The sequence below is a fragment of the Cydia pomonella genome, chromosome 13, assembly GCF_033807575.1.
Source record: "Cydia pomonella isolate Wapato2018A chromosome 13, ilCydPomo1, whole genome shotgun sequence".
Taxonomy (NCBI): domain Eukaryota; kingdom Metazoa; phylum Arthropoda; class Insecta; order Lepidoptera; family Tortricidae; genus Cydia; species Cydia pomonella.
Window position 1 is genome coordinate 17,327,977 of NC_084715.1, and position 10,282 is coordinate 17,338,258.

The 10,282-nt window shown below is 38.5% G+C and overlaps 1 protein-coding gene across 2 annotated transcripts; it reads right to left on the reverse strand.

Annotated features, from left to right (window-relative positions):
• Positions 1–609: 609 nt before the first annotated feature.
• LOC133524434 (glutathione S-transferase theta-1-like) lies at positions 610–9,351 on the reverse strand. 2 transcript variants are annotated; one of them, XM_061860473.1, is made up of 5 exons: positions 9,294–9,351; positions 7,898–7,985; positions 6,851–7,001; positions 6,434–6,617; positions 610–1,922 (listed from the first exon to the last, which is right to left on the reverse strand). In XM_061860473.1, the coding sequence occupies exons 1-5, from the start codon at positions 9,334–9,336 to the stop codon at positions 1,771–1,773; spliced, it is 618 nt and encodes a 205-aa protein (XP_061716457.1). In that variant the 5' UTR covers positions 9,337–9,351; the 3' UTR covers positions 610–1,770. The 2 variants fall into 2 exon arrangements, with proteins under 2 accessions (XP_061716457.1, XP_061716456.1); XM_061860472.1 differs by lacking the exon at positions 9,294–9,351 and adding an exon at positions 8,165–8,403.
• Between the last annotated feature and the right edge of the window lie 931 nt (positions 9,352–10,282).

A 10,282-nucleotide genomic window follows, 5' to 3' on the forward strand; every position in this document is an offset into this window, starting at 1 on the left:
ACTTTTTGATATCAGTGAAAGAATAAGGATCGAAGTAAAATGGCGTTCTAAAGACGGCAGTAAATTTTGTGTTTGTGTACAAAGTTTTCTTTGACAATCCACCTCTATTTCAAAATCTCTGCTTTCACTGATGTGTTAAAAACCAAACGGTGTCGCCATCTAGTAGAGTATAGGCCAAAGGTAATCGCCATCTATTCGAGCATACATTTTTCTTGATTTTTCGAGGCACGTTTTTAGGGTTCTGTACCCTAAGGTAAAACGGGAACCTATTACTAAGACTTCGCTGTCCGTCCGTCTGTCACCAGGCTGTATCTCATGAACCGTGATAGCTAGACGGTTGAAATTTTCACAGATGATGTATTTCTGTTGCCTCTATAACAACAAATACTAAAAAGTCCAACCTTCGGTGGGCGTGTCCGACTCGCACTTGTCCGATTTTTGTTCTTCTTTATTTATCTTATACAGAATTATATTATATCTTTACTTATATACACTTTGTATTTGTTTTTATATCATAAGCATAATAGGAATAAGCATGGAAAAAACATTAACATTAAATTGTTGCACTGCAACGACATAACATATTTGGCAACGAAAATAAACAACCTATTTCAGTATAAATATAAATTATTTTATTTGTAAAGTATACACAGTAAGACGCAATAAAAAAATAATAAAGATTCCACATTACCCGTAAAATAAAGTACCTACTTATAAAATATAGTTCTTATATAATTAATAAGGGGTCATCCATTAATTACATCACACTATCACACGTTAAGGGGGAGGGAGGGGGTCAAGAAAATGTGGCATGTTGTGACAAGGGAAAGGGGGGAGTCACAAAATTTGTGACGTTACTTTAACTTCACAAGTAACCGAAAATTATTATTTTGTTATTCGCTGCACAGTTAAATAACAAGTTTTTGGAATGATACGTTTTTATTCGTTTAAATTTTCTTTCCCGATCACTTTAAATTTGAATTATAAAACTACTAATATTTCTTTTATCAAAAATATTTCGATAAAATATTAATAATACCTAATTCGATTTGCCGATTTCGTTGTAGACAAAATTGTCAAAAATGTGACGTCACCCCAAGGGGAGGGGTTTACCAAATGTGACAGGATGGCGGGAGAGGGACATGAACCTAGAAATTGGCGTGACGTAATTAATGGATGACCCCTAATTTATTTATGGATAACATTCAAAGACTTAAAAAATTATAATAATATAATGCAATGCAAATGCATATACATAGTTTGAAATTGATATGTTAGTTAAAGGTACAAACGGACGGACATAGATTACAGAATAAATTGACACCTGTTTATGTATGGAAAAATCGGAAATTCAACCTCAGAATGGTGACGGAATATCGAATTTTAGCTCATGTCGGGTGCGTCTTAAAGTCCATTTTTGGAATCACCCCACAAGAAATATTTGGACTTCCTCGCATATTCCTTAGTCAAACATGGAATGTTACCTGTCTTGTAGATATACAGAAACGTATTTTCTTTTACCCATGGATTTATAAGCTTTATACAAAACGCCTTAAGACGAAAGTAGACGACCGTGCGAGAACGCCCTTATACAAACGTAGTCCCCATTTTCCTCTCTGTGCAAAAAAAGTCAAACAAATGGGCATAGCTAATGGACTATGGTTAATATACATCAAATTGTGTAAAAAAATATTTTCCTGTGTCAATAACCAGAGAAGAAAACGAGGACTACATTTGTATTCAGAAATTTAACGGTCGTCCACTATCCTATTAAAGTTTAGGGGCCATTTTACTCTTATTCCGCACGATCTTGTTGAGGATGACATGTCCCTCGTCGTAGTGCGGGTTGAAATGGTCGCGAACTCGCCGCATCCACTCCGCGATGTTCGGGTACTTGGCGGTAGCATCGTAGCCAGCCATCCCTGTGAAAACAATGGTTTTTTTTTTTTTTGTTGTATAACAGCAATGGTACACTCACTGAAGTCACAACAGCAGTGCCGGATTAACCATTAAGCAAAATAAGCACTTGCTTAGGGCACCACGTCAAGGGGGGCACCAAAATCATATGAAAAAAAAAACGCGCAGGCTGCATCAGCATCGCAGTCGTAATGTAAGTACTTATGTACACGTAACTTATTGATACGTGTGCAAGTACCCATCTAATAACGAAGGGTCGTAAGAGAGTGAGGACACGTAAGCACATCTCCAACCTTACGCGGAGGCCCTCAAAGCTCATGGCCAAAAAATTGTCGGGTTGTTGTGGTCCCCCGTTTTGTTCGACGTAGATTACCGATTTTGTAGCGTAAATTGCTCTCTTGCACGCCAGATGTGTCGGTCAGGCCGAGTTGCTGCGACCTGCGACCTAATTGTCAAAGTGTTATAAAGGGCCCCGCGAAGGCCGAAAACCAAAAGCATCTTATCAAGTTGCGCTTTCGAGTTACGCAAAGGCAGTAGGAGAACCGTGATTACATAGGTTGGATTTCAAGCCACTCTTTTGCAGTTCGGCGTTAGGTCTTATGCGACGCTAAGGGCTTCTACTTTGTGCAAACTGCCTCACTTTCACTTTGCCTTGGATCCAAATCAAAGCTGTTCTCTCTCGCAGCTGGGTCTCCTGCCTTGCTCACACCTCGCCATTGGTTGTATTGTATGATAACGCGCCGCGATCGGACGCTCCGGACGCCCAGCCATTGATACCTGGCCATTAGTCAAATTCAAGCCATGCTTTCTTCCAGCTCGACCTTTGGCCTCATCCGTAAGCGCCGATCGAACGCTCCGCACGTTCAGCCTTATGAAAAGCTCAGCCTTAGACTTGCCTTTAAAAACACTGATTTAAACTTTCACGATTTAGGCCAATCAAATTAGATCCAGAAATAGTGTTTTGAGGAATTAATTCCCAGCAAGCTGGAAATTGTTTTAATATTTTCATTTGGTTATAAATACCGTGTAATCCAAGTTTGCTTTATCCCAGGAGGTATGCATACATTTTGGGATCCTTAAGAGATATTTTTTTCCTGTGGCTTGGCACACTCGATATAGAAGGAACCCACTATCAATTACATTCACTTGGTGAATCTGACACTGGTAAGAAGGCGTTTTCGGATTATTAACATGATTTAAAAAAAAAAAAAAAATTGTCGACCTTTTTTTACAATTTACGACGAATACATATTAAGGTACCTTCAATCAATCAATCAATCAATATATTTTTTTGCAAGAACATAGTTAAATTACATTTCGGATCCTCAGAATCAATTTTAATCATAATTAGAACAAATTTTCAGTCAGACGTACGGTTTTTGATTTACAAGCTAAAAACTGAAAAAGAGGAAACATTTATGCACACCTGGAATGGAGCAAACTCGCATTACACGCATTTTTAGGACCAAATTCGAAAAAATCTAATTTTATTGACCTAATTGTGACACATTATTATTTAAGAAAACGGGACTTAATCGCGTTTGATTAAGTTCTAAAATTACCTCCAATGGCTAAGCCCCTACTGAAGCTCGGCCTTTGCCCTCACACGAATGAGCTTCGCAGGAAAGCTCTAGAGGTTGCAAAACCCTGTGCGGAGTACGGCCTATGTTTTACGACTCCGCTTACACTTGGACATTGGTTGGCTCGGCCTCCGGCCTTATGCGAAGCACGGGGGTGTCGAATTTGCTGACACTTAACCTTATGCCTACTGTCAATTTCCGTAATAAAATGATGTGACGGATTGAAAAATTCTATTCTCAGAAGTAATGCGACAGTAAACGTCACTCAATTTACCAAGAAAATTCAATGTAATCTTGATGAGGGGGCACCATGATCTAGAAATGCTTAGGGCATCAAAATATCTTAATCCGGCACTGCACAACAGCATACTCAAGGTCATAGCTGACAGGGTGGATTGTCCCTTGCTAAAATTTTGGGTTCAATTAGTTATAAATAAGTAATGTAGTAGGTATACATAGCTAAGTTACTAACGTAGCCATAAGCCACTCTAACAATTATATGGATAAAATTTTATATGAAATAAAGAATTAATAATAATTGGCGCTTCAGTCTACGTAGATACCATCTAGGTTAATAGTGCACTGACTTTATAATTATTATAAGACAAAAAACTTAACGGGAGTGCCGTAACGTAAGCTTCTTTCAATAGGGGGTATTACTGCAATGTTCTGCCGCCAGAGTGCAGCACTAGCTCGTATTGTAAACCATACATTAACTTATATATACTGAGGTTTGTTTACAGAGAGTTCACCACGAAACGCGAAAATCGAAATTTCGTCATCTGCCTTCCTATTGCTCGACGAATATGCATGAGAGAGGTAGATACTAAACGAATTTTATTTCGTGTTTTGTGGTAGGTGGTACAATAGTACGTGTTAGTAGCGCCCTATACCCAGAGTTTTGCGTAATATTCCCTATTAGAAGGAATAATAAATGTAAATTGTAATTTTTTATCTAGTTTCATTTTCTAGTTTCCTAGTTTCACTATTATCATAGCGATAAAAACCATAAAATATACTACCGGAATTGTACAGTACCTAACACTGATTAGAACTATGTGGTTATCTTTAAGAGTTTTACGATGCTAAGTCACTTTAGAGGCAAAAAAACCCGATATGATAATGTCAGTGGCAACATTAGATACCTATGTATGTATAACAGGGATTTAAAACCTTCAAAAAGTTTTCGATACCTAGTGTTATTGTAGGTCTACTCGTTATAATAATAAGGCCGCAGGGTAGCTTGTGGCGAGCTGTTGGGGAGTAACGACCCCACGGTCCCGACTACTCCCGAGAGTCGGTCAGGGTCTCCGTCTCCGGCGTATCTTCGTCGGTCTGAGTGGACCCCAAGGGGACCCGCACGACTCTCAGCTCTGGCTTGCTTTTATTGGCCGTCCAGAGAGGAGTCGTTAGAGCTAAATGCTCCAGGGGTGGAAGTGAAAATTTGCATAAGACGCGAGTTGGCACAGTGTCTGGTTTCAGCCTCTGGGTAGAAAGCGGCGTACACCTTTCGACACCCCTGAGCCGCTCACACCGGTGTTGCTCCTGGTCGTCTTCGACACGGCAGTTTCAGGGGCCTATCTACTGGGCGGCGAGTCACCGCCTGCCTCGAGAGCTAGTGAAAACTTTGTTATGGCAGGTGTCCGGACGTCTTTGCAATAACCCAGTCTCATTGTCCACCCAAACTTCAATCCATAGACCGTTTTACTGTTCACTTTTTCTACAATAGTCCCAATGCCTGCTGCGACCGGTTCATGGGTATCTATTGTTGCGCCTGTGAACGGGTTCCAGCAGGCATTCTACATTGCATTAAAGCTCTCCAAAGGGCCTCTACGTGTTGGATCTATATCCCCACGCAAGCCTATCAAAAGACCGGGATTTATAGGCCCGTGAAATCCAAGGGAATACAAATAATAATAATAATAAAGACATCACTTTAATAGTCAAAATAAAGAAGACCACTTACCACATAGACATCTCAGTCCCTAACACACACAATATAAAAAAGACCATCACAGAGAAAATAACAAAATACGCAGAAGTGACGCGGAACTAAAAGACGAAGTTACTAGGATATGGAGACAAGAGAAAGTGTACGTAGTTCCAATAGTTTTATCCACAACAGGCGTCATCCCAAAACACCACCACCATACCACAAAAGCACCATAGTTTAAAATTACTAAATCTAAAATCATATATCTACACTATTCTACAAAAAGCCGCTATATTAAATACATGCTAAATTGTGAGAAAGTTTATGCAACTTGACACAGAAAATAATACCCCGGAAACAACTTAAATATAACAACCCTTGCTGCATTTACTTGGTGAATAACCCGTAAATGTAGCTGAATACCAGCCTAGAGCTGAGAAAATCAACCCTCTCGATAATCCTTTATTTAGACAGTAAAATAATTTCATTTTTTCTACAGTTCTTGCATATTTTATTCCTCGTACTTCTGGTTAATGTGCCGTTAATGAACCATTCATAAATCTTTTATTCCGTTCATTTGTTCCGTTCCGTTATTGTAACTTGGCGCCTAATAAGAGAAACTCGCGTTTTGCGAGCGTTGAATGTAAGGCGCGTTCTCTCTTTGTGGACGCAACTTTACAAGCATATAGGGGATTTTCAGAGAAAAAGTGGACTATCATTTCCTTTTTTTCGAAGAACTAACAATTTTTTTACTTTTGGGCAAATTTGACGCAAAATCACTAGGAGACGAGGACTACAAAAAGAAAAAAAAAGAAGTAATAATAAAAGTTTTATAAAAGTTTTGAGTCCTTTTTGTGATACTCAAACGGACGGTTAAAATGTGTCACAAACCTGTTTCATTTTGGGGACAAATATTTTCTTTTTTAAATCAATATTCCTCGTGATTCTGTGTAAACTTGCGAGTTTTTTGAAAAAATAAATGGTACATAAACTTATCACTTACTGGGCTGCTCCACTTCACACGCAGCAAGCAAGTCTGCGACACTAATGTGGTCTCCAGCCACGAATGGTTTGCCTTGCCCGAGCCACAAGTCATTGAACGTGCCCAGAGCATTCTCCATGCGGCACTCGTAGCCCTGCAGTGTCTTCGGCTCTGGGGTTTTGCCGGTTATTATTGGGTCCAGGGCCTAAAGCGAAATTAAAAGTTGTGTAGGTACACACAGAATACCTGGACCATTTTATTTGAAGTTGCTACACATTTTTTTTATTAGTAAATTTTTCATATTTTGTTCTCAAAATCACAAGCTTATTCAAGCCTATGCACCCTAATTGGGATCACTATGAAGTCATATTTTCGCAGAAGTGTGATGTATGTAATTATGTTATACTTTTGTAAATTAGCGCAATGCAATACACCGACCTTTACTCTAAAGAACATGGCACAGTGCAGTCTCAACCCTGCATGTTGCCATTCTAGAAACTCCTCAACCCTGGCAGCTTGCTTGGAATCCTTTGGGTACAGGCTGTCAGGGATAATGCCTTCACGTGATAAATATTTCAGGATGGCAACACTAGAAAAAAAACATGACAATAGGCGGGTCTATACAGAGCGAGCATACGCGCGAGGCAATCTCCTCGCGCACAAAATCGGGCGAGGAAAACGCACGCACTGCCTGGGCTGAGGCACGTCTACACCGGAGATTGTCTCGCGCGTATGCTCGCTCTGTGTGGACTCGCTTAATTAATGCAATGCTTGGATGAGCAGAACCACAGTCAGAGGCTAATTCATTTATAACTTGACCATTTAATAAGTTGCATACAGAATAAGAACACAATTTTCATTCAGCATTTTAAGCAAATTCAATTTGTATTTAAAATGAAAGTTTATATTAAAAATAAATTAAATAATAGTAAAAACTAAAAAGTAAGTATTTCGTGGTTATACAATGAAAGCACTATAAATTAAATTATATCACTAGTTTAAGCATGTTACACTCAAGAGACTGGATGTTTTTTGACGCTATAGTTTTCGTTATAGTCTTCATCAACAAATGTTGACGTTATAGGGAGTGATGTTATATGGATTTTATACTTTATTTATATATTAAAATCGAAACAGCAGCCCACCCCCCGGATTGTAATAAGTCCAAATATGTGCAGTGAGGTAGGTTTACATTTCAATTTCGTCAAGTGGACGAAAACTAGAGCTGGACGGAAACTAGCATAATAACCCTTAATTAGTGCTTTCGGGCATTTTCCACAAATCAACCATTGTGCCTATTTTGCGTGAAACGAGGTAACGCTTCTCTAAACACAGCTCCTCTGCAAAGCAACGGTCCTATGCATTGTTAATTTAATATACATTTTTAATTACCATTGGATGAAATTAAATATAATCACTACTAAATTAAAATAAATACCAGAACATAGATAACATATTATTAAACATAATATTAAAGCAACTTACCTTTCAGTTAGCACAAATCCATTATGGTCTATAACAGGAACTCGTTGAAATCGGTTAATTTTTGTATATTCTTCAGAATAATGTTCGGCTGTCAATCAAAAGTTAAATTAAAATCAATATAAATCATAAAAGCAACACAAATAGGCAACAATTATGAGGCCCAACTGCGAATAACGATATTTATTTATCTGTCTCTATCACTCGAATTTTATTTTCGTTTTTCGCGGTAGGCCCTCTGAGTTAAATGAAATTGTCATAAAAAATTACCTTTCCGTAAATCTACAGGCACTGGAGTAAAATTACATTTAATGTTTTTTAATAGAATGTATAATGCTCGAGATGGCTGTGACATAAGATCAAAATACAACTTAAGAGTCATTTCAAAATTTTCGAAATTATTTTGCAAGACTGCGCTCACGCTTCACTTTATAATTGATTTACAAAAATAAGTTGATAACTTTTGAACTTTAGCCTTGTATTCACCAAAGTTGAAAATCTACTAGTTTGACATTGACAAGAATATAGTATGGAAGGTAGAGGCAAGGAACAGAATCTCCATATACCAAAAAGTGTCCGACAAAAAACCATAAATAGGTGGCGCTACAATACCTAGAATAATTGAGAAAAAAATCTAATCATAAACAGCGCACTTCACTCCGTCAATAACACCTAGGTTCTTAGTTACTCTAGCGCTACTCTGGAGAGATTTGGAACAATTATTTATAGCAGGGAGCCTACCGCGAAAACCGAAATTCGCAAATTGCGGGGATCTTTCTCTTTTACTCTCACTATGACGTAATTAGAGTGACAGAGATAAATGCCCGCAATTGACGAACTTCGATTTTTGCGGTTATAGCCCTGGGGGCATACCGCGAAAACCGAAATTTGCTAATTGCGGGATCTTTCTCTTTTACTCTCACTAAGACGTAATTAGAGTGACAGAGAAAAATGCCCGCAATTGACGAATTACGATTTTCTCGGTAGCCGCCCTGACCTGGGGGCCTACCGCAAAAACCAGAATTCGCCAATAGCGGGGATCTTTCTCTTTTACTCTCACTAAGACGTAATTAGAGTGACAGAGAAAAATGCCCGCAATTAACGAACTTCGATTTTCGCGGTAGGTCCCCTGGTCACTTTTGCAACAGTTCTGCCAAACGAGATTCTGTTCCTTGCCTCTACCTTCCATAAAGTATAGGCAACTAGAAAACAATCGTTTTGATACCATCGGACAAATATTATAAATGGTAATAATTCAAAATAACAAATTTAATTATTTAAATAATATTTACTGCTTGGTATTGTTTCCAAGCAGTAAATATTATTTAAATAATGAAAATTACTTTAACACTAGCAGTAGTTCTGAATGAAATTAAGACATGAATATAATAACTTACACAGACGGGGCCCGTACCGGACCGCAACCTTGGTCCGATCAGCATATCACTTTCTCGTTCTCACGACATGAGGTTGCGTGGGTTGTTCATAGTGTGATTCTGGCCATAGAAAATAATACAATTTGATTGCGTCACGTTTTAATAATGTGCCGAACCCTTTTTGTACTGTTGACAGTCGAGCGCTCGAAATTAAAAAAATGCATCCAAAGCGCTGTATTATATTCTTTGGCTATTAGCCATTGCAAGGTCTGAAGAAGCCTTAAGTTTTTTTTTTAAGTGACAACATTGTTCTTTCAAACGTCACGTTAAATAGTGATGCCACGGGGAATACTTTAAATTATATCGATATTCTACATTTGATCACTTGTTTAACCAAAGTCGAACTTAGGGTCTATGCAGACCATGTTTTTTTTAATGTGCCGTTGACGTGCATTTGTAGCGATACAGATGCTATGCTAACGCGCTATTGTATCGATACAGACGCGATGCCAACGCGCTAAACGCACTTGCAACGCGCGTTGTATCGATATAGACACGCTTACCAATTTTACCAAATACGTTTTTGAACAGAGATTTTCTAGGAAAACCCGGCAGTCAAAACCACACACGCCGATTGTACCGCCACAAACGTGCCATCGACCCGCGCTTGTATCGATAAAATGTATCGCGACAAACGCAAATAAACCGCGAACAGCGAAGTTCGCAAATAGCAAGCATCTTTCTCTTTTACTCCAATTAAGCCGTAATTATAGTGGCAGAGAAAGATGCCCGCAATTTGCGAACTTCAGGGTTCGCGGTGGGTTCTCTGCTTCATGGAATGAAAAACACGGTGTGCATGGAATGAAAAACACGGTGTGAAAGGAACCTTAGATTTGGATTTATTTAATTAATTTTGTCATTTATTTGTTAATAATTCCAACATTTATGCTCGATAAAAAAATTAAATCACGTTTTAAAAAGTAACTACATAAATGATACGGTAACTAAGACA